Source organism: Rhinatrema bivittatum, chromosome 6, assembly GCF_901001135.1.
Source record: "Rhinatrema bivittatum chromosome 6, aRhiBiv1.1, whole genome shotgun sequence".
In the NCBI taxonomy this organism is placed as follows: Eukaryota; Metazoa; Chordata; class Amphibia; order Gymnophiona; family Rhinatrematidae; genus Rhinatrema; species Rhinatrema bivittatum.
Window position 1 is genome coordinate 182788078 of NC_042620.1, and position 25555 is coordinate 182813632.

The following is a 25555-nucleotide window of genomic DNA, read 5'->3' on the forward strand; positions in this document are numbered from 1 at the left end:
ACCAGACATTGGCATGGTGGGAATCGTGAATTACAGCTTTTAAAATCAGAGCAGCGATGGATATATCGTTTGGGCACTGTCAGCCCAGCTGGACTTAATACAGATCTCGGTCTATACATGTTCCTGAGATAATGTGTTTTCATTATAATTTTTCATTTCATTGTTTCACGTTTTTTATTACTGTGGAGTTTTTTTTGTGATATAGTGCTTTTGAGATGTGTGTGCTCAAGAGTGTTCAATCCTGTCTGTGATCTGCATTTTTTAAGGACGTCACTGCATGACATCAAGTCTAAGTATTTAATGAGACGTCGACGCCAGCCTCGTTTCCTCCTGTGCGATGAAGAAGAACTTCTGAGACTTCGTGTCCCATTTTGAATTGGTAGCCTACGGTGGTCAATAAGTGTTTGCCTTCTCATTTTTTCTTTGAAAATGATTCTAAGATCATGCTTTGTTTTAGGCAAATACTCCTGTGTTAACATTATTTACATGCCCCTGAGGAAGCTTTTCCGTGAAACACCGGCTGTGTTTATATTTTGCACTGAGAGACTGCTACTTAACTCTTCTTCATATTGTCATTGGAGTTGAATGTCCACTAAAGACTGATTTTGAAAGTTTTTGACAGACTTAATTCCCCAGCAAAAAATATAAAAAACAAAAAATATTTCTTCAATTAATAAATATAATTTTTACAGTGATGGTGAATGATTAGAAGACCGGTTGGGTTTTAGGTTAAAATCACAACGTCTGGCTTGATGACACAGTCACTTAGGCTATAATTTAAATTTAATTCAGTTGCCCTTGCTTTTTACAGATTTTAATTACCCTAATATTGACTGGGTAAATGTAACATCAGGACTTGCTAGAGACAAAGTTCCTGGATATAATAAATGACTGCTTTGTGGAGCAATTTGTTCAGAAACCAAGAGAGGGAGCTATTTTAGATTTAATTCTTAGTGTAACGCAGGATTTAGTGAGAGATGTAATGGTGGTGGGGCCACTTGGCAATAGTGATCATAACATGATCAAATTTAAACTAATAACTGGAAGGGGACAATAAGTAAATCTACAGCTCTAACTAAATTTTCAAAAACGGAAACTGATAAAATGAGGAAAATAGTTAGAAAAAAAAAACTGAAAGGTGCAGCTGCAAATGTTAAAGTGTTGAACAGGCATGGACATTGTTTAAAAATACAATCCTAGACGCAAAGGGTGGAAGGAAGGCAAAACGATTACCGGCATGGTTAAAAGGTGAGGTGAAAGAGGCTATTTTAGCCAAAAAACATGCTTTAAAAATTGGAAAAAGAATCCATCTGAAGAAAATAGGATAACGCATAAGCATTGTCAAGTGAAGTGTAAAACATTGATAAGACAGGCGAAGAGAGAATTTGAACAGAAGTTGGCCGTAGAGGCAAAAACTCATAATAAAAACTTTTTAAAAATATATCAGAAGCAAGAAACCTGTGAGGGAGTCGGTTGAACAGTTAGATGACGGAGGGGTTAAAGGGACTCTTAAGGAAGATAAGGCCATTGCAGAAAGACTAAATTAATTCTTGCTTCTGTGTTTTCTAATGAGGATGTTGGGGAGATACCAGTTCTGGAGATTGTTTTCAAGGGTGATGAGTCAGACGAACTGAACCAAATCACTGACCTAGAAGATGTAGTAGGCCAGATTGACAAACTAAAAAGAGTAGCAAATCACCTGGACCGGATGTATGCATCGTAGGGAATCGAAGAAACTAGAAAATGAAATTTCTGATCTATTAGTTAAAATTTATAACCTATCATTAAAATCATCTATTGTACCTGAAGACTGGAGAGTTGCCAATGTAACCCCAATATTTAAAAAGGGCTCCAGGGGTTATCCAGGAAACTAAAGACCAGTGAGCCTGATTTCAGTGCCAGGAAAAATAGTGGAAACTATTCTAAAAATCAAATTCATAGAGCATATAGAAAGACATGGTTTAATGGAACACAGTCAACATGGATTTACTCATGGGAAGTCTTGCCTAACAAATCTGCTTCATTTTTTAGAAGGGGTGAATGAACATGTTGACAAAGGTGAACCGGTAGATGTAATGTATTTGGATTTTAGAAGGCGTTTGACAAAGTCCCTCATGAGAGGCTTCTAAGAAAACTAAAACTCATGGGATAGGAGGTGAATTCCTTTTGTGGATTACAAACTGGTTAAAAGACAGGAAACAGAGAGTAGGATTAAATGGTCAATTTTCTCAGTGGAAAAGGGTAAACAGTGGAGTGCCTCAGGGATCTATACTTGGACAGATGCTTTTCAATACATTTATAAATGATCTGGAAAGGAATGCGACGAGTGAGGTTATCAAATTTGCGGATGATACAAAATTATTCAGAGTAGTTAAATCACAAGCGGATTGTGATCCATTACAGGAGGACCTTGCAAGACTGGAAGACTGGGCATCCAAATGGCAGATGAAATTTAATGTGGACAAGTGCAAGGTGTTGCATATAGGGAAAAATAACCCTTGCTGTATTTACATGATGTTAGGTTTCATATTAGGAGCTACCACCCAGGAAAAAGATTTAAGCATCATAGTGGATAATACTTTAAAATCGTCGGCTCAGTGTGCTGCAGCAGTCAAAAAAGCAAACAGAATGTTAGGAATTATTAAGGAAGGGAATGGCTAATAAAATGGAAAATGTCAATGCCTCTATCGCTCCATGGTGAGACCACACCTTGAATACTGTCTACAATTCTGGGTCGCCGCATCTCAAAAAATATATAGTTGCGATGGAGAAGGTACAGAGAAGGGCAACCAAAATGATAAAGGGAATGGAAAAGCTCCCTATGAGGAAAGGCTGAAGAAGTTGGGGCTGTTCAGCTTGGAGAAGAGACGGCTGGGGGGGGGGGGGGCGGATATGATAGAGGTCTTTAAGATCATGAGAGGTCGTGAACGAGTAGATGTGAATCTGTTATTTACACTTTCAGATAATAGAAGGACATGGGGGCATTCCATGAAATTACTAAGTAGAACATTTAAGACTAATCGGAGAAAATAATTTTTCACTCAATGCACAATTAAGCTCTGGAATTTATTGCCAGAGGACGTGGTTAGTGCAGTTAGTGTAGCTGGGTTCAAAAAAGGTTTGGATAAGTTCTTGCAGGAGAAGTCCATTAACTGCTATTAATCAAGTTTACTTAGCTAATAGCCACTGCTATTAATTGCATCAGTAGAATGGGATCTTCTTGGTGTTTGGGTACTTGCCAGGTTCTTGTGACCTGGTTTGGCATCTGTTGGAAACAGGATGCTGGGCTTGATGGACTCTTGGTCTGACCCAGCATGGCAATTTCTTATGTTCTTAAGTTAATCTTATGTGCATACCACACAAAAGCCCCACATTTTTCTTTCAGACCACAATTTCTTACCCTGAACAAATCATCAGAAACACAGTACTATGAAGTAAATAAATAAAAAACACGTTCTACAAAGAAATAAATGCAGCCTCCTTTTCAGGATGCACACATTCATGAATAAAAAAAACAAACACAAACCCTCTTGCTGAGATCCCCTAACATATAAAGTCAGGGGATCCCAGCAAGTGTGGTATGGACAAGCCTATCTGATTGGGCCCACAAAACATAAAGGTAGGCGATCTATAAAAGCAGTGACGAAATAAAAAAAGAGAAATAAATGCCTGACGTCCGTCAATTAAAATTTATTTTGAAGGAGACAATAAAACACTTTAAAAAGCCAGACTCTGGCCGAATTTCGCTGATACCTCAATGGTTTTATCAAAGAAATAACTACAGACAATTCATCATTTGCATATAACCGGTTTTATTGAAAAAAATATATCACCTCATGTTGTACAGCTCATCCAATACTGTAAAACTGACAGTAAGAACAAAAAGTTTCATCCTACTTCATTAAGCTGTACATTACGATCCATGCTGATTAATGTTCTTATTCTAATATCAGCTGTTCCTAGACATTGCATCCAATGACTCTGCAAATCAGATTGAGGAAAAAGTGCCATCCTATTCCTTCAAACTGAACAGTATAATCCATATAAAGCACATTAAGCCCCTGAAGCAGCTCCAAGACAGGAGCGAAATTCGTCCTGAGTCGGGCTTTTTAAAGTGTTTTACTGTCTCCTTCGAAATAAATTTTAATTGACGGACATCAGGCATTTATTTCTCTTTATTTCCTATCTGATTGGGCAACAGAAGTTTGGCATGGTTTTGTGAGGTTTTTTAACTTTTCACAACTGGCTTTGTATTTCTATGCTGTGAGAATTTTCTAAACACTGTTTTCTAAACTGTCTTTTCTAAACAACATTTTTGAGTCTGAATTTTGTAGCTAATTATTTTTCAGCTGCATTTATGCTCATGTTCATTTTCATAATTGATCTCTGTTCTACCCTGTTTGTTTAATAGAGTGATTTTTTTATATTGCAGCCATCCTCCCTGGTGGGAAAAAAAAAAATCAGTAATCTTACTTTGTTTCTTGGGTCTTTGTTGCTGCCTGCTGTTTCTGATCACAATAGCGTTTCTTTACACAGATGTAAGGTACTACACTCCTGTGTCCCACCCGATGCAGCCCATCCGGTGAAACATGGCTCATCTGGGAGGGACTAAACTGCTGTTTAAGTGACTTTACTATGGTGGAACTTTTGAATCAACAACTGTTTGAACTATTCTTATAGTACTTCTTGAACCTTGGAACAGTTTTACATATGGTTACATGTGCCTTTTTATTCTATAGGCATTACAATAATACCTTAAGAGGGGGAAAGGATAAAATGTGTGGGTGTTATCATCCTATCTCTTTATTAAAATTTGGATATTAAGTTGTTGGCAAAATTTTAGCTTTAAGATGGATTCTGATGACCCAAGCTGCCCAGTCAGAATTTATACCTAGAAGACAAAACTGCTGATAATATTTGTCACATTAAATTTAACATGGTATGCTCAGAAACAGGGAATTCCGATTCTATCATCTTTGGATGACAAGAAGGTTTTTGATAGAGTGCAGTGATCTTTTATGTTTTAACGTTTTGGAAAATTTGGAGGTAGATTTTAACTTCATTACTTGTAAAATATGTCTCTCCGACATCATGTGTTAAAGTTAATGGTGGGTATTCAAATTTTTTTCACAACTGGGAGGGGCACGAGGCAGGGATTTCCATTGTCATCCTTGCTTTTTGCTCTAGTTATGGAGCCCTTTGCTGAGAGTTAAGCAAAATATGAATGTTAAGGGTTTTTGTTTGGGTCATGTAGATTACAAAATTTGACTTTTCACGGATGACCTCTTGCTTACTTTGGTTGACCCTATACAGTCCTTTACTAATTTTGATTAAAAAAGGTGAAGATTTTGAAAGGGTCCCTGGATTTATGATGAATATGAACAATTCAGAAATTTTAAATATTAACTTTCCCCATCTCAGTTAAAGTTGTTCACAAAAGACAAATATTCCTTTAAAACGGGCCAAGGACAATGTTAGATATTTGGGTGTTAAAATCACAGCTGCTCTGGATAAAGTTTTTAGTTTTTAATTACGCATCTCTTCTTGAGAAGAGATCACAAGATTTAGAAGGCTGGTCACAGTTATCAGTAATCCTGGTTGGACAGTTACGACAGGTGAGGAAGCCATGACATTATCTATTCCAGACACTGCCAATAGGGATTTATGACAGGATTCTTAGATTATGCCAGCAGAAAATCTTCGGGTCAATCTGGAGACGTAGGCCCCTCCCCTCAGGTAGAGAGATCAATATTATTCCAGGCTAAATTTGTGGAGGGTTAGTTGTCTCTAATGTCAGAAGCCTTTATGCGTTTGCACAACTACGAGTGAATATCAGATTGGCATAGTAAAGCTAGGATTAAACAATTGGTCCAAAGGCAGCAATTGTTTCTGGCCCGCATTCCTTTGAAAGCCTGGGTGGCTGCCTAAACAAACCTGTAGACCTTATCCTCTGATTGTAGGACCAGTGGAAGGCTCAACTGATTGGAGCAAGAGACACCAATTGGCTATAATAAGACTTTTTATTGGAATTCCAATGTAATAGTTTAAAGAATTTGGAAACTTCAGGAATTAGCTTGTTCATTTGTGGAATCAGTCTACCTTTACTGCTTTTGACATATTAATTGAGAAACACTAAGAAAGATAGGTTTTTATATCTTCAGGTATGTCATTTTATTTCTAGTAGGAAAGTTCTGATTTAATGAAAAGGAAATTATTTGAAGGCATGTGTGATAAACCTCACATATTTTGAAACTGATTTTGCTAAATCAGGAATTGCTTAGGAAACCTAAACATATTCTAGCATGGGAAAGGGATCTTGGAGGTGATGTGGAGGAAGATCAATGAATGCTTTGGTGAAAAAAGATTAATGGGTGCTTTGTTTTCATACATCAGGAAAAGCTCTATTATTGAAAATTTATAAAATGCTATTTAGGTATTTAACCCCATAAAAACTACATAATATTTTCCCTAATTCTGGGAATCTTTGCTGGAGAAATTGTGGGAAGATGGGATCTTTTTTCCCTGTTTGATGGGAGTGTCTTGAAATTCAAAAATATTGGGATATGGTGGTGATTTTGGTCTTCAAAATGACCAAATATAAGTTATCAAAAGATCCTAAAATATTTTTATTGCAAATGTCAGATCAAAAATGTCCCTTCTACATCAATTAAGCTGATTTTACAAGTTATTATTGCAGCTAGATGTAAAACATTTGCTTTAACAATTTTTTTCCACAGGAATGAAGCCAGTTTGAATGTTAGGCAGACAAAATATAAATGGGATATACAATATACCAAAAATATTGATATATGTACCCAGGGTGAAGAATTTATTTTTGAGTTCTTGTACCATCCGCATGTACTTTTAGCCACATTTGGGCAAGGCACTCCTGCGGGTGCGTTTGGAAAACTAAGTCTCCATGGTATGCAAATTTCTCTCATTCTTATTCATTGTGGATATCTTGAAAACCTAACTGGCTGTGGGGTCCACAGCACAGATTTGGGAATCCCTGGTCTAGAGTCTGGCAGCTATGATTTAATGGTAAAAAAAATGCAGAGTCATGCATCTGGCAGCAAAAAATCCAAGAGAGCAGTACAAAACAAAAGCGGGATCTGGGAGTGATCATATTCGATGATATCAAGGTGGCTAAACAGGTGAATAAGCACATCTGTGAAAACAGAGCAACACTCACAAGGAGCTGGGATATTAGCCACTGCTACAGAAAGCCTCAAAGCAGCAGGGTGAAGGACAGGGGAATCATCACCATGGCTGCAGCAATAGGTGTTTGGGGTTTCACAAACTCCAGCAGCAGAAGAGAAAAGAGTTACCTTAGCAGCTATAAAAAGGCTAGGGGGGTTACCAGGTTCCATTAGTGACAGGGAGTGGGAGAGAAAAAACAGGTATAACATTTGGCTGCAGCGCAGTGCCAAAGCCAGCCTCGCTCATCCTTGGAGGAGTGCAGCTGGCATCTTCGCAGTAGGTCGCTGCCATACTCTTGCTCAGCTGGGCCTAAAGTTTGTGCAAATTCACAGCTCTTCAAGGCCCCATGACAGGAAAAGGATAGCGGTGTCTTTGAATGACATCACCACACTCTGCTTATTTAAAGCACTGCCGGGCAACCAGCAGATGCCTCAACAGGTCCCCCTGCAATGCATAGCTGCCTCTGCTCAAATCCTGCTTCTATCTGCCTTGACTCGCTCCTGTTCTTCATCTTTCCCTGTCCTTCCCTGACCTAGTTCTTTTCCTTCTTTCTCTACCTCTTGGTTCCTTGACCATTGCCTAGACAGACATTGCTTGCTCTCCACCTGCCCTGACCTTGTTATTCTCTTCACCTGATCACTCTCCTCGGCATCCTTGCCTGCCGGCCTCAGAAAACAAGGGCTCAGCCTGTGGGGGAAGAGGCTGATATAGGCGAAGCCTACCTTTTGTCCCTGTCCAAGCAAGTCTGTCTGTCAGTGGGGGCCTAGCTGGTTCTCTAGCCAGGCAGCGATAATCCCACCACAGCTGAAGGGCTCACACTCTGTGACAACAGGAGAGGAAGTGAGATTGATGGGGACAGTGCACACTCGCCCCACCCTCTCCCCACCAAACACACACATACATGCACCCCTGTAACCACCACTCTTCTCCCCGCATATACTTCCCAATCACCACCTACCTATTCACTCACACACATACAAACACAGTGATGAGGAAGAAGAGAGAGGAGGAGAGTGTAGGGTCCAAAGAGTGTACCCACACACCTCCTTCCCCATTCCAACATTACCACATATATATCTTCCCCCCCCCCCCCAATCACTCACATGGGGATTACCTGCTATTAAGTACACTTAGAGAATAGCCACTGCCATTAGCAATGGTTACATGGAATAGACTTAGTTTTTGGGTACTTGCCAGGTTCTTATGGCCTGGATTGGCCACTGTTGGAAACAGGATGCTGGGCTTGATGGACCCTTGGTCTGACCCAGTATGGCATGTTCTTATGTTCTTATGTGTTGGGGAGGAGAAAATGGAGTGCAGGAGAAAAAAGTGCCCCTAAATCTACAACCACCCACAGACTCGCACAGAAATACTTGCAAATCCAGCTCCCAACATACTGGAACAGCAGGGTTAAATCCCCCATAAGACATACACATCCCCAGCTCACCCCCTCCATGCACCCTCACACACACACAGGGGAGGATGATGATAGAGGACAAAGAGCGTACATACATCCCCCTCAACATTCACACAGAGGGGAGGAAGACTGAGAACAAAACAGAAAGTGCACATACACACACATATGGGGAGAGCTGAGGTGCTCCAAGAGCATCATTCTCCTCCCCATACTGCTCTCACACATACACAAGGGGGGGGGGGGGGGTGTGAGGGTGGAGAGGGCAGAATGTAAGGGAAAGTGCACACACACAGCCCTCACACCCCACTTCACTCACCCTCCATTCTACACAATTCACACACCTCCCCACATATACACAAGTAGGGGAGTAGAGGGTAGAGTGAAGGGGGGCAGGAGGAGGAGACACTCACCCACTTACATGCAAACCCCAAATATACACACACAGGAAGGAGAGTGTGCCCCCCCCCCCTAAAAGGTACACCCTCCAAACTAATCACCCCCACCTCCCTACACACATAAGGGGGGGGGGGGAAGAGAATGAGGCGTTGGAGGAAAAGTGGAGATTTCAAGGAGTGCACGCAAAACCAGCACATCCCACAAAACACCCCCTGCCTCAACACAAACACCAACTCCCATTCCTCCACCCCAAAGCTAGTACAAGACACTTTCTATAACGCACATATCCAGGTCACAGTCAAAACATGCTCTTAGAAGCAGACTTACAATTCTAAACTTCTCTTTTTTGGGGTTTCCCTTAACATCCATGCATGCTAGTCAGGATAAACAAAAAAAAAAAAAAACACCAACGGGCAGAACTGGGGATTCTGTAGCTCTCTCCCTACGCTTCCTTTCATTACATCACCAAGCTGCCGATTGGTACATGATCAGAGTCTGTCGTCCCATTCAAATGGCATGGGTATATTACTAGAACCAGTTTCAGTTTCAAACTAGGGGCCCTATTTACTAAGATTTTCCCCATAGACAGAATGGGAGAAGACCTTTAGTAAATAAGCCCCAATATTTATTATTTCATGAAAAAAGGTAAATAAAATTATATTTATCTTGGGGACATGATAGATCTAATAAAATTGTAAGACATGAAAGATAGGTTACTCAATAACACCTCACTGTATGAATATATACCTGAAGGCATGGAATAGACTTAGTTTTTGGGTATTTGCCAGGTTCTTATGGCCTGGATTGGCCACTGTTGGAAACAGGATGCTGGGCTTGATGGACCCTTGGTCTGACCCAGTATGGCATTTTCTTATGTTCTTAAGGCAGTGCACAGGAACTTTAATGATTGGTTAAATGAATCACATTACATTTTTATTGTATTTAAGAATTAATTTTAACTTAATTTTCAATATAAAATTAGAGGGACTGCAATGAGGAAAACATTTTTACCCTCACAGACAAGATTTTACCTCAAGTGATGTATGTGGAAACTGTGAATATGAGACAACCACTTGCTCGTTTGTGGTTCATATTCACTAACAATATTACAATCTGGAATGGAAGCAAGCACAAACTTTAGAAAATACCATAGGCCGATGTTCAGTCTCCTGCCCATTAGCCCCATTAACACACGCCCTGTCCCAAAGCACAGAAGCCCGAGGGGATACAGCCTATGAGCACAGGGCAGCAAGCTGACTCATTCCTCACACTCACTGCTGTCATTTTACAGTCAGCTGGAATTATATTCACAGTTTACCATGTGGCTAGAGCCTTCATTAGAAGTCTGTGATTGGGGGGAGGAAGGGGGGATTAAGGCATCAGATCTAAGGTCTTGGAGGGTAGTACAGTGCAGCAGTGTGGCAAAACTCAAAATCCATCACTGCCTGGGCAACCCTCAGGTTTGATTAGCGCTTCAAAACAGTCTCAACCAAACCAAAAAGTCTTGAATTATCCTAGCTTCTAGTATGTACAGTACCTGCACAGATTCTGAAGTCTCACTCTTCCCTAGTTCCTTGCTCGATGTTTGATCAGAAAGCTTCTTCAGATACTCGTTTACAGCATTTTTGTCAGGGTAGAGAGAATTTCCTGAATTGGAACTCTCCAAAGTCCCACTAGCTTTCTGCTCTGGGTCATCAGTAACAGATTCTGCCACCGCCGTCTCAGATTCTGGAATGGCAACTGAACAGTCTTCCATAAGAGTCTCTGGGTAACCCGTACTCTGGATATTTGTTCTCTTTCCCACAACAGTTTCATAAGAAGATGACAGAGAGTTGCCAGACTGGGGCTCAGCTAGTGCAACACCCAGTGGGCAGCAGTGACTGTCCGATATAATAACATGATCTTCCTTGTCAGTCATGGTAATCAGCAGCTGGCTACAGTGGTTGCATCTCTCTGGGATAGCCTTCAGTTCTTGGGAGATGGGACACTGAACAAGAGCCAGGCTGTGGTGTGCACCACAAGCCACTTGAAGCACGAGACGTCCTGCCAAGTACTCCACTTTCTGAGGCTTGGTCACTGGGAAAGTATTGGTTATGAGACCTAGCTGGCAGCCACTGCCCCATGCCCAGATTTCTCTGTTTAGGGACAGTGCCAAGGTGTGCTCTTCTCCACATGCAAGCTGCAGGATCCTGACCCATTTTGGTGGATTGGTCTCCGGGTCAGAAATACTAACATGATTGGGTTCTGGCACATAAGGTTGGTTGGCCACTGCACACTGACCAGCAGAATTCTCCCCCCACATGTAGACCATGCCACTTTCAGTCACCACTCCACTGTGGTAGCTTCCTGTTGCTACAGTAGCAACACGATGGCCAGTTAGAACATTTTCTAAGACAGGCCCAAAAGTACAATCCTCCTGCGTGTCATGTCGCCATGGCAGCCTTCCAAAACTGTAGACTTCACCACCTGTAAACACAAAAATCAGGCTTAATAATTAACTGGAATCACTATTTGTACACAACATTTCCTTTGTTAATAAAATTTAATATTTTAAATTCTAGTTTTCAAATAGATTTGGGCAGAATAAAATAATCATATTTGAACTGAAACAAACATTAGAAAAATATAACTCAAAGTCAATCTATGCAACTTACTTATGCCACCTTTTATATTAATTGCTGCAACACAGAAAAAAGTAGCTTATTTCATAGTGATTCCATTACCCTAAATTCAATAGGGGAAGCTGCACTTCTGGATCAGATTATCAATTCCTTTTAAAAGGAAAGGAATGTAACCGCATGCTTCATGTACTGATAGCATGCATAAATTTCACAAAGTATTGTGTTAAACTATTATTCCTTCGAATTGAATTTACTAAGTCAATTAACTGATACATAACTGGTAGTTTAGAGGACACAAAGGAATAAATATCTGCTTCAAAACAAATAAAACAAAGCTGAAATGACCAGGGACTTGCATTATTACACATTGTAGCAATCAGTAAATGATAGCATGCAAAGTTTGTATCCAAGAAATATGATTGGTTGAGGAATACAATCAATCCTCTAAAAATTCTAAATTTTACTGACTTCATTGCTCAGAATGTACATCTCAGTTGCTTCGTACGTAAATATGAAAAACAAAATGTTATTTTATAAACACCAATAATTCATTTTGACAGTAAATACATGATCTCCAAGGGATTATATTTTAAACAAACTATATCATGTGAAATTAATTATTAATTTCCTATACTAGTTCTTACAGACCAATTGGACAAGGGTCTCCAAAGACTGATCACAATTTACATAGCAAATCATGAAGACATGTTGACTCAAGAGCCCATGGCTTCAAAATATGTACATAAAGATCATCTAATTTGCTATAAAACTATAATTACCTTGCAACACTCAAAAATATGGACATGATCTTCAAGGTAACAAACATGATGGCAGAAAAGAAAACTGGTTCTTACCTGCTAATTTTCGTTCCTGTTGTACCATAGATCAATCCAGACTCCTGGGTTTTGCCCTTCCAGCAGATGGAGATGGAGACAGAGAAAGTTTAACTGATACAGTCACTTAACCTGTCAGTATTGACCTGTATCCAAGCCAAGATGGAAAAGTATACCAAAACTCAACTTAACCTATCCCACATCCACCGCCAAATGAGCAGGAGGAAGAGAAAACACTAAATCTGAACAAGCCTTATAACAAACTAAATCAGCATATACAACCATCACCTGAGCAGGAAAAAGCCAAATGCAAATACTTCAGATAACATACAAACAGCACAGATCAAATGGGCTCTCCAAACCCAGGAGGGACTCTGGACAGATCTGTGGCACTACAGGAACGAAAATTAGCAGGTAAGAACCAATGTTCTTAGCATTCCTACTTAGCCCTCCTTGAAGATCTAGGCATCATAGTGGATAATACTTTAAAATAGTCGGCTCAGTGTGCTGCAGCAGTCAAAAAAAGCTAACAGAATGTTAGGAATTATTAGGAAGGGAATGGTTAATAGAACAGAAAGTGTCATAATGCCTCTATAAATCACTCCATGGTGAGACTGCACCTTGAATACTGTGTACAATTCTGGTTGCCGCATATCAAAAAAAGTTATAGTTGTGATGGAGTAGGTACAGAGAAGGGCAACCAAAATGATAAAGGGGATGAAACAGCTCCTCTATGAGGAAAGGCTGAAGAGGTTAGGACTGTTCAGCTTGGAGAACAGACGGCTGATGGAGGATATGATAGAGGTCTTTAAGATCATGAGAGGTCTTGAACGAGTAGATGTGCCGCAGTTATTTCCACTTTCAAATAATAGAAGGACTAGAGGGCATTCCATGAAGTTAGCAAGTAGCACATTTAAGACTAATCGAAGAAAATTCTTTCACTCAACGCACAATAAAGCTCTGGAATTTGTTTCCAGAGGATGTGGTTAGTGCAGTTAGTGTAGCTGGGTTCAAAAAAGGTTTGGATAAGTTCTTGGAGAAGAAGTCCATTATCGGCTATTAATCAAGTTTACTTAGGGAATAGCCACTGCTATTAATTGCATCAGTAGCATGGGATCTTCTTAGTGTTTGGGTAATTGCCAGGTTCTTGTGGCCTGGTTTGGCCTCTGTTGGAAACAGGATGCTGGGCTTGATGGACCCTTGGTCTGACCCAGCATGGCAATTTCTTATGTATTTCCCATGGAGCTGCCCCCCCCCCCCCCCACCACCCCCCTTCCCCTCTCTAGCTCTCCTTCTGCTTGTTGAGTTACGTTATATTATTATTATGATTAACCATTGTCTGGATTTGGTTGTCTTACTGTTAAATGTCCATTGTACACTGGCCATTGGTATCTATCTGTGGCTATTCCATGTATGTCAATAAATAGGTTATTTATCAGGGAGAATATCAAGAAATCTCCTCCTGATCTCGTTTTGCATCTCAAGGAAGAGATCCCATATATCCTTAATCTTTTTCTTTTCACTTCCTGTACCCTTCTTAATCGATAAATAATCAAAAATAGCCAACTTAAGCATCTTATTTAACCAGTGCTGGTACTCAGGTGCCTCTACCGAAAGCCATACTGATAATATGGTCTGTTTTGCTAGAACAGCTGCTAAGTCAATAAACCTCCGTTACGCTTTTTGGAGTCTCATCTGGTCAGTATCAGTCTTCCCAAATAACCACAACTGGGGTCATCTGGTATGTCATATCCAAAAAGTTTAGAACATAATTCTTGATTTTCATCCAAACGTCATGCACTTTAATGCATGCCCAGAAACAGTGTAAGTGGTCCTGTTCTGAAATCTCACATTTCAAACAAAGAGATGATTGGCTAATTTTCAATTGAAATGCATCTTCTTTGAGTAATAAGATTGCCAAATAAATTTAAACTGCAATTCCCTTAAATTGGTATTTTCAGATATTTTATGTATACTTTTCAAATAGACCTTAACGTCCGTGATAGATATCCAAAGTGGAGTATTTCTCCCATTTTCTTAAAATGGCCAAAGGGGGGGTCAGTGGAGTTGTGCCTCAAGGCCTTCGCAAATTGGGAACATTTTGTCTTTCCTGGGGACGGGCCAAGAAGGGTAGGTTCTAGGAATCTATAATTGGCTAAGGGGTAATCTTGCATTCCCAAGGAGGTTATGTAGTGTCTGATTTGTAAATAGGCATAAAAATCGGAACTCATATTTTGCCCTTAAATCTGTGAACCTGTAAATCTGTTGCTGAGGGACATTAAATTAGTTGCCCTATATATATCAATCCTTTGTTCACCCAACTTCTAAATAATGGGTTGTTTATTGCTGAGGGTTGCAACAGATTGGAATCAGCTGTGTCACCTTAAGTCGAATGTCCCCATATGAGCATAAGCAAGTCCATGCTCTTCTTCCGGATTCCAAAATTAGGAAGTGCCTAACTGTTGTCGGAATCAAATTCACTGGCAATTGTATTAAGGCTGTAAGGGCCAACCCTTGAAACCATGCATGCAAATGTAGTTTGGAAGACTGATAAGAAGCCCCAGTGAACCAGTCCTTAAAGTGTTGCATCATACAAAGTAGGTTATATATATATATTTATTTTTTTTTAAATCGGGGCACGCCAAGCCCCCATTTTGTAATGGTTCACATAACCACCTATACGCTATCCTTGCTATCCATCCTTGCCAAATAAATTTTAGAAAGGCTCTTAGAATCTCCTTCAGATCTTGTTTTTGTAGCCACACGGGTAGCATTTGAAATAAATATAACCACCTTGGGAGTTCATTCATTTTGAATAAATTAAATTATGATTCTTAGTATGATTTCACCTTCATTTCATAAGCCCCCTAGGTTTTACCCCTCAACTTATCCATTGGTCACAAATTTCTTACTTTTGGGGCCCAAAAAATACCCTCAAGTTATACATGAGATATACTTATACACGCGTATATACGGCACTTCTTTAGAAGACCAGATTTTCTTTCTCCTCTTCCCTTTATTTACATTCCTAACAAAGTGATTAGTTGTCCTTATATCATCTTTTAGTTTTGCCCACTGCCCTTCTACTTCCCCTAGAATTTCCCATCCAGCTAACGACTCCTTGAGGAACTCCCCCGTTTTGAGAAAGTTAGTTTTCCTGAAGTCTAGGACCCTTGACTCAGTATGCATATCGTTTTATGACTCAACTCTAGCATAAATAATCCAAAGGAATACAAGCAGGAAAGTCAAAAGTCCACACTTTAGTCACATAATATAAAAGGTGAAAGAATCCATCTGGAACTGAGAGGGGAGGAACGGTGTGTGATCCTTGATTGGGAGACCTGCCCCCCCTCTGATGTCACTGAGGACTGTGACGTACGTTAAACGGCGCCATAACACCAGGCGTCACACGCTGAAGGGGCACTCCCCTTTGTGCTTCCCTTCGTGCATCCTGTAGTGTTAGCCATTCCCCATGTTCTTTTATATCCCTTGTTAACAATCCCCATATTTAAATGTTTAATGTATTTGACAAAGGTAACGCATAAGTTCCTGCAAATTTTGTTTAAATGTAAACCGATGTGATATGTAAAATCGAACACCGGTATATAAAAGTAAATAAATAAATAAATAAAATAAAATAAATAAATAATGTTACTTATTTGGTACAGCGACTCCAGATTCAATTAAACGCAGCTCTTATATTTCAAGAAGTTTCCGAAGGGGACTTTTTTGGGACCATGAAAGCAATTCAGTTAGAATTTCAAATGTCTTTTTTTTGAGTGAAAATGAATTAGTCCTTTTCAGGCAAGTTCATATTTATTTGGATCTAATAATAGAAGTAATTGCACTAGAACAAAGTTCTAGATGTTTTCATTGAAGCTATTAAATACCAGGATGGGGGAATGCCCAATCAGTCCAGGAAGCAACCTTCTATGCAGTAGCTTCATATGTTCATATATGTGCACCGTACTCAACTGGTTCAAGTCCTTCCTTCAAAACAGGCATTACAAGGTCAAAATCAGTGTGTCACACCCTATCAGTTCCATCGTGGGAGTCCCACAAGGATCCTCCCTATCCCCGACCTTATTCAACATTTACCTCCTACCACTCTGCCACCTTCTCACCAAACTAAAGCTATCTCATTATTTATACGCAGACGATGTTCAAATCCTCATACCTATCACACAATCTCTTGCTAAAACCTTGGAATTCTGGAACTCCTGCCTGAAATCCATTAACTCTCTTCTAACTAAACTCCAACTGATTCTAAATACCAAGAAGACTGAGATCCTCCTCATCAACCAAGAAGGAAATCACTCTCTATCCAACACACACCTCTCTACACAACCAGCACTCTCTCCACAAGTCAGAAACCTTGGAGTCAGCATGGACATCCATCTGAACTACAAAAGCTTCATCAACACCACCACCAAAGAGTGTTTTTTTAAACTTCAAGTCCTAAAACGTTTGAGACCTCTCCTCCATCTCCAAGACTGTCGGACTGTCTTCAAGCAATAATTTTCTCAAAAATAGATTATTGCAACTCACTTCTGTTCGGACTTCCTGCTAAAACCATCAAACTTCTACAGATGCTACAAAATGCCTCAGCAAGGATACTGACAAAGACCAACAAAAGAGACCATATTACACCCATACTGTGGAATCTTCACTGGCTCCCTATCAAATTCAGAATATTATACAAAGTGCTAACAATCATCCATAAAGCCATTCACAACATCTCCCCACTGGATCTTAAACTCCCACTTCGACCTCACTTTTCCTCCAGACCAGCGGTTCTCAACCTATGGGTCGCGACCCCGGCGGGGGTCGAACGCCCAAAACGCAGGGGTCGCGCGCTCCCGGTCTCTCCCGCTGCCGTTGCCGCCGGGCTGTCAGCACGTTCAAGCCCAGCGGGAACGGCAGCGGCGCTAGAAGAAGCCCTGCACCCGCGGCTGGGCCTTTTCTTCTTCCTGCGCCTGCCCCTCCCGTGACCCGGAACAGGAAGTGAATCGTGGTGCGCGGGAAGGAGAGAGAGCCGCGCCGCGCAAAAAAGTAGCAGCGGCGGCTGCAGCATCGGCCCCCGAGCAGTTGAAGCAGCCGGTAATGGAGAAAGGAGAGAGCAGCACGAGCCTCCCGCGGCCGATGGGATTCTTCTTTCTTGGCCAGTGGAGGCTGCTGCAGCTCCCATTTGTGCTCGGGGGAGAAGAGGAAGTGAGTGAGAGAAAGAGAGAGAAGCAGCCAGCCAGCCTGTGTGTGATTGACTGGTCAGAGAGCTGATGTGTGTGTGTATGTGAGAGACAATGAAAGTGATTGCTCAGGGAGATGACTGATGTGTATGTGAGAGTGAGAGACATCAGTCAGGGAGGTGACTGATGTGTGTGTGTGAGAGAGAGAAAAAGCATGGAAGGGAGAAGTCTGGGTATGTGAGAAAGCATGGGCGTAAGAAGCCTGGTGTTGTGGGGGTGAAAGAAAGCATGGGAGTGAGAAACCAGGGTGAGTGTGCATGCATGAGAGAGACAGACTGCTTGGTAAGGTGATGGTGTGTGTGAGAGAAAAAGACTGGTGTGTGTGTGTGAATGAGAGAAAATGTGATTCAGGGAATGAGAAGCCTGTGCACGTGGAGAGTGAGCATGGAAATGAGAGAGACTGGTGTGTGTGTAACAGAGAGAAAGTGATTATGGGAATGAGAAGCCTGTGCATGTGGAGAGAACAAGCATGGGAGTGAGAGACTGGTGAGTGAGTGAGTGTGTGTGTGTGTGAGAGAGAGAGAGAGAGAGAGACAGAGAAAGTGATTATGAGAGTGAGAAGCCCATATATGTAAGTAGAACACGGGAGTGGGAAGCCTGTGTGTGTGTGTGTGTGTGTGTGTATGGCATGAGAGAAACTGTTCAGGAAGGTGACTGGTGTGTGTGAGAAAGTGATTATGAGAGTGAGAAGCCCGTATATGTAAGTAGAGCACAGGAGTGGGAAGCCTGTGTGTGTGTGTGTGTGTGTGTGTGTGTGTGTATGTGTATGGCATGAGAGAAACTGTTCAGGAAGGTGACTGGTGTGTGTGTGCCAAAGACTGTTTGGGAGATGATTGGTGTGTGAGAGACAGAAACTGGTCATGGGGGCATGACTGGTATGGTGTGTGTGTGTGTGAGAGACATGGGCACTAAGGAAGAGGACCATAAGTATAGAGCTTAGCTTCTACTGCTGCTTCTGGTGAGTGCCACGGCCTGCAGGGAAGGGGAGTAGGAGAGCTGCTGGAGGGGGTAAGTAAAGGTGGCTTTTTAAGTTTATTTTTCTTGACTGCCATTTTAATTGTGTGATGTCTGCTTTTTTGAAATATTTTATTGGTGTTTGGAGAATGTTTAATAGTTTTTATGCGTTTTTAATTGTTGGATGTTCATAGCTGTTTTGAAACATTTATTCTGCTTATTAGTATAGTTTTACAATTATTTCTGTGTGGGGATCTATAGCTGCTTGCTAGTTCTGTTTTCCTAATAAGAGGTGTATTGGTTTTTAGGACCTGATTTAATATTTGTAGTGTTGCCTTTTCATAGATAGGGTTGCTCCTGTTTGAGTGTATTCCATAATACAGGTGTAACTGTGTGCGGATTAGTTTATGTGCATTACTACAGATCCTGGGAGTATGTTAGGTCGGTTCTGTGTCTGTTACCGAGATGAGATATTTTGCTAGCATGTAAGCGTTTGTATCGGTCTTATTTGTTGTGTTTTCTCAGAGGACATGCATTGGTGGTAAACTGCTGTCTTTTCATAAGTAGGGCTATTGAGCCTGGAAATAGAAGGAGTTTGAGTTGCTGTTACTGAGATGTCACTAGAACCAGAATATCTTTTTTGTAGGGTGAGTTGTATGGGGAATGTCATAATTCTGCTTTACATCCATTATTGTGGGTCAGGGGGGTTCCTGTGGATACAAACTGTACTTTTACATCTAGCCCCGTGACGATCATGGGTCAGTGTGCCATGCATGTGAGAACCTATGGTGAGTTGAGTTACATTCACATTATAAATGTCATAATTAAATGATAAGTGTGCACTAAAATCCAACCCCATCCATAACCCCGCCCCCATATGACCAAAGCCCCGCCCTCACCCCACCCTCACGGGGCGAGGGGTCACCGCAACATGAGGAACTGTATTGCGGGGTCACGGCATTAGAAAGGTTGAGAACCACTGCTCCAGACCGAAGAGGAAAGCATACAAAGACACCTTGCAGGCCTACCCCATGAAATCCTTATTAAGAAAAAGAGCCTTTTCCACAACTGGACCAACACAGTGGAACTCGCTCCCACCAGATCTCCGACATGAACAATGCTCAACCACCTCTAAGGAAAGACTCAAGACATGGTTATTTAAAGAAGCCTTTTCTTAACTCCAATGTCCCTGTTAATTTTCTCACAGCTTAACTAGCAGATTTTTGTCACTAGCTATCCGCACGGATCTCTGTCGATCTTTCAATTACACCATTTTGTCTCTCCCTATCCCCTTGTTCTCTTCCCAGTCTTCTTCCCCCCCTGTCAAAAAAATTGCTCATCCTTCTCAATTGCTGATCAACATCTTTCGTTTGCATCCTAGTTTTACTTCCTTGTTCAATGTAATGCAGTTCTTTTGCAATGGTTATCGTTATTATGTAAACCGAGGTGATTTGTAACTTGTTACAGGAATATCGGTATATAAAATTGCTAAATAAATAAATAAATATGTTACTGCCAGAAGATCTTCTTGTATGGTGAGAAGACTTAACTGCTGTAAGCCTATTTTAAGGAAAATATCAAACACTTTTTTCAGCTGAACATCCAAAGCCAGCCTTTTCTCATACCTTCAGTTAGAAGGATTCCATGGCTTGCTCCTAGGGCTGCCTGCAGAACTGTTTTTCCTCCCCATCCTGGAAGCCTTTCTGGCGTCGGTGAGCTGGAACCAACCTGCCACACGTGAACCAGGCCCCTCTCTCTGGTTCCTTCAGTATCTTCTGAGCTACAGGGAATAAAACAATTAATGAGCAGTCCAGTCCTCCCACCATCAGGGCTATTAATACACAAAAGAGAATATTGTGCATCTCTTACCAGTCACTAAATTTTTTTCTTCATGTGCTCCTGCCAACTTATCTGATTTCTAATCTGCTCCTTTTCTTCTAACACCTATTCTCTTTTTAAAACTAAAGTGTAAGCTAGGCACAAGTGATGGCAGATCTTTTCTACTGTTACACTTTTTAAAATTAATTTAGAATTTATAAAAAGAACTTGCGCCCTCCATGTAGTTCAGGGTGGTGAACAGAAATACATACATAACCCCCCCCCCCCCCCCCACCCACCCAACAACAACTCCATGACAAAAGACAAATACATACTTTTTAGGCTGCAAGAAGCAAAATCATGCTGGCACCATAAGTAGGAGGAGCTTTTAGCATTCAAAAGCTTTCTTAAAAAATTGTTTTGAGTGCTTTCTTAAATGATATCTAGTCCGCCATACTATGTAATTTGTGAGATAATGAATCCCAAAAAAAAATAGGTCCAACCATTGAGAATGCTCTCTCCCATGTTTCAGATAAGTGAGCCTGGCGAGGGGACATTAAGAAATGCTGGATAGATGCTCTTAAGATATTCACAGGGGTGTGTACCTTTAGTGTTGCAGGGGTTCCAGATATTAAAAAAAATAAAAATAAAAATTGTAAAGCGTGGTTTGTGGTGCAGAGTTTATAGAAGATAAACATTTGAACTGGCAGCCAGTGCATTGATTGGAAGATAGGTGTGATATATTTTTTCTCCTTTGAGAATACAGGCAGCTTCATTCTGAATCATTTGAAGCAATCTTATGGTGGTTTGAGGGAGGCCAATGTAAAGAACATTACAATAATCCAAGCCGTTAAACATAAGTCACCATAGTAAAGGGCAAAATTCATTTGGGATAAGAAGGGGGCACAGATGCAGTAATGTGGTGTTAGAGAAGACAACTGTACTACTGTTTTTATGGGAAGTTTCACTGAACAGGTGGGCTCAATGATAACTCTTAGGTTGTGAATTTTGATAAGGATGGGTATAGAATAGTCTTGGAAAAATTGAAGTAGACCTATTTTCATGGGGAAAACACGACAGAATAAGGATCTCATTTGATAAATGTAATGTTTAACTGACGTGTAAATCAAAGGGACTGTTTTGAACAACTTGCCTTAGAAGCACAAAATATATTGCAGGGGAAGAACTCAATAACCCACAATCCAGTGGGAGCACCAAGAGAAGAGGATCATCTTGCTGGTGGCTGAAGAGGATCAATAAGTATTGCTTTGGGACATTTTAGAACTTAAAACAGTTTTGAGGAGAAGTAAACTATTGGGGCATATTCTTGTGTGTCTCTGTATGTTATAAAAAGCAAGCTAAAAAGTAGGAAATAGCTTAGAGTTTGTGTGTTTGCCTTTCCCTCCCTCCCACATCCTTTGATTTAAAGGCAGAAGATGCTTTCAGATTAAAACTCAATCAGCCATTTATCTAAAAAACACAGGTTTACCCCTGGCCTTATCAAGAGTTTAATTATTACATTGCAGATCAATACCAGATTAATAATTACTATACCAATAAAATTAAAGGACTCTTATTTACATTTTCCTACTCCCTTAGCAACCTAAACTTAATTAAAAATGCAATAAAATTAAGATGAAGGCAGCGACCCAGCAGCAAGAGGAGGGTCTTTCAGTCTTCTACACTGAATGTCACATATATGATTTTTTACCTGCCAGTAAGAGGTTGAATGTGTGCACCCAGTGCAAAGTGCTCCTGGCTTTCAGAGAACAAGGACGATCTCTGGAGGGCTAGAGTGACAGACAGAGGTTTACAGATGAGACCTTCAGGGACATAATAGCCAAGTCCCAACTCTAGTCTGGCAGCACTGGTGCTACCTTGGAAGAGGACGGTCTCCTGGTCTGATAGCATCAACCTGGTATACCAGGAAGTGACCCTGTAGCAAGGACCTGTTCTCCAGGTGCTGCATTGTCCTCTCACACAGAGGATGTGTCTCCCAGGGCTACTACACAGAAGGGAAGGGTTAAGGTCAATCATAGTTTGTGATTCGATTATTAGGAATATAGATAACTGGGTGGCTGGTGGGCACGAGGATCGCCTGGTAAAATACCTGACTGATGCAAATATGGTGGAGCTCATTATTTATTTATTTATTTTTAATTTCTTATATACCGGTGATCCTGTATACAATACATATCGCACCGGTTTACATGGAACTAAACAATCCCTCATGGGTGAAATACATTAAAACAAGTTAACAAGAAAACTTTTTGGGGACGTTCATAAACAGGCTAAACTGTAACAGGGAATAAACTAAGGAACATATGTACAGTGGTAAAGATATCGATTATCACTTCATCAGGTTTTAGCTCTCAGGGAAGGCTTGGGTGAATAGCCAAGTCTTTAGCTTCTTTTTAAATGTCAGAAGGCAGTGTTCTTGGCGGAGGTCCGGTGGGAGCTGGTTCCAGAGAGGGGGACCTGCGGTGGACAGAGCTCGTTTCCTTAGAAATGTTTTAGCCGGCTGTGTGTGAAGCATGTTATTTATTTATTTATTTATTTCGGATTTTTATATACCGGCATTCGAGACCGCAGTCACATCATGCTGGTTCACATAAAACAGGGGTGCATAGTAAAACATTAACTATAACAATGGTGCGGAAAAAGGCAGTTACATTTAACAGGGTGACTAGAACTTGGCGAAGAAGGAAGAGAAAGGACAGGTTATTAATTCAAAAAAGGCTAACGATAGTAGATGGAGATGGAGTCCGGGAATGTTCTGGTAAGCACTTCTGATCGGTCTCTTGGAAGTGTGCTGCTGCAGTTGAAAAGATAAGTTGAGGGGGGAAATGTTGTGAAGAGCCTTATGAATCATCATGAGGGATTTAAATTGTATCCTGAATTTTATAGGCAGCCAGTGCAGGTTCTGGAGGATAGGGGTAATGTGTTCCCTCTTTTTGGAGTTGGTGAGGATTCTGGCCGTCGCATTCAGGACCATCTGAAGTGGTTTGATGGTGTTGGCGGGCAGGCCCAGGAGGAGAGAGTTGCAATAATCCAGTTTAGGGAGAATGATAGATTGAAGTACCAGATGGAAGTCTCGGAAGTGAAGAAGTGGTTTTAGTTTTTTCAAGACTTGCAATTTGAAGAAGCAATCTCTGGTTGTATTGTTTATACGAGTACACCAAGGTCTCTTACTTTTGGAGAGTGGTCGATCGAAGTGGACGAGTGTTGGGCGGAACTTGGCTGGTTGAGCAGGGTGCAATTATCTGGGGCAATTAAGAGGATTTCTGTTTTGCTAGTGTTTAACACGAGGTTGAGGCTGGTGAGCAGGTTGTTGATTGCTGCGAGGCAGCTGTTCCAGTGGGACCATATTTTGTGAAGAGATTCAGCTATCGGGATGAGGATCTGAATGTCATCCGCGTATAGGAAGTGAGTTAGCTTGAGGTTGGATAGTAGCTGGCAGAGTGGGAGTAGATAAATGTTGAATAATGTAGGAGAAAGGGATGATCCTTGCATCACTCATGCATCACTTAGATAAGATTTTAGGCAGTGCTGAGGAAGAGCCAGCTGTCATGGAACATGTGGGCATAGGAAGGAGGTTCTTGAAGTCTAATTTAGGTAGAAAGCTGAAATTCAGAATCTCCAGGGTAGCACTCTGAAATGCTCCCTGTTCCATGCACAGGTCCCCAAAGGCAAGCAGAGCTCTGGAGACTCAATGTGTGGATAAGACAATGGTCCAAGGAAGAGGGATTCACTTTTGTAAGGAAGAAAGGACGGGCCACTCTAGTTAAGGTGGAACTAGGCTGCTGGTGCTAACTTTTAAAAAAGGAGATAACAGCAGCTTTTAGACTAGGACAAAGGGGAAAGCAGACAGCACTCAGCAGAGCATGGTTCAGAGGGAAGTATCTTCGAAAGATACTAATGAAGCAGAGTTAGGGCATCCCAACAGCAAGGTTGCAATAAAAGCAAAAGTAGTTTATGTGGCTATAAGTAGAGAATCAGCTGAGCTAAAAGATTCCAAATTATCCCTGTCAACTGAAAAGCAGGCTGTTAATACAAAAACAAAATGTCTGTATGCTAGTACCAAAAGTCTAAGAAATAAGATGAAAGAGTTAAAAGTGTATAGCACTGAATGATGAGATGGACTTAATTGGCACCTCAGAGACATGGTGGAAGGAGGATAACCAATGGGACAGTGCTATACAAGAGTACAAATTATATCACAATCAGGCCTATCCTGTAAAGTGCGGCCGTGTTTACCCTGCTCCTAAGCCGCTTCTAACTCACGTTCCGGCCACGTTAGCCCTTCCTGCGATCCCGAATCCCCTTTAACCTACTTATACCGCGTCCTAAATTCCCCGGGTAACCCCTTCCGCCCGTGGCATGTATATTGCATGCAAACGAGCGAATTAGCTCGATATTGCATGCAAACGAGCCAATTAGCTATTCCCCTAGCATCCCGTAACCCGCGCTGTGACTAACGCTACCTTTCCCTGCCGTTTTGTCGCGCGTTTAACCTGCAAACTTACCGCCTACCCTGACCCAGGCGGTAGAGGCATGGGTAAGGGTAGGTGGCAAGCTTTCCCCCAGACCCCGCTCACCTGCCCCCGCCGCGATCATGGGTGCCGGTCTCCGTGGCAGCCCCAGTCCTCTCCCCTGCTCCCGAAGCCAAAAAAAAAGTGAAAAAAACGTTGCAGCCCCCCTCCGATGTCCGGACTGGGGCTGCCACGGAGACTGCAACGGCAAAGCGACTTTTCAGTGTCCCCCCTCCTCTCGGAGCAGGGCGCGAAAAGCCGCCCTGCTCCGGGAGGAGGGGGGACACTGACAGCGGCGAAGCTTTCCCCCAGCCCGGACACCTGCAAAAAATTTTAAAACGTACTTTTTACAGCCATCTGCAGGAACACGATCTGGCTCCCGTAGCTCCTCCCGAAGACAAAGATGGCCGCCTGCACGGGGAAAGCGTGCAATTGGCCGCTCAAGACGTGACATCGTGACGTCACGTCTTCAGCGGCCAATTGTACGCTTTCCCGTGCAGGCAGCCATCTTTGTCTTCGGGAGGAGCTACGGAGCCAG

At 41.6% G+C, this 25555-nt stretch overlaps 1 protein-coding gene across 2 annotated transcripts in view; it reads right to left on the bottom strand.

Annotated features, from left to right (window-relative positions):
• Window positions 1-25555, bottom strand: part of ALS2 (alsin Rho guanine nucleotide exchange factor ALS2) — a 282347-nt gene that overhangs the window by 227845 nt on the left and 28947 nt on the right. Inside the window, exons 3-4 of one of the 2 annotated variants that reach the window (XM_029606273.1) lie at window positions 20293-20442; window positions 10551-11479 (exon numbers count right to left, since the gene is read on the bottom strand). In XM_029606273.1, coding sequence (XP_029462133.1) covers window positions 10551-11479; window positions 20293-20442 — 1079 coding nt within the window. Of the gene's footprint in view, window positions 1-10550; window positions 11480-20292; window positions 20448-25555 lie in introns of both variants that reach the window. The other variant, XM_029606274.1, reaches the window with a different exon arrangement.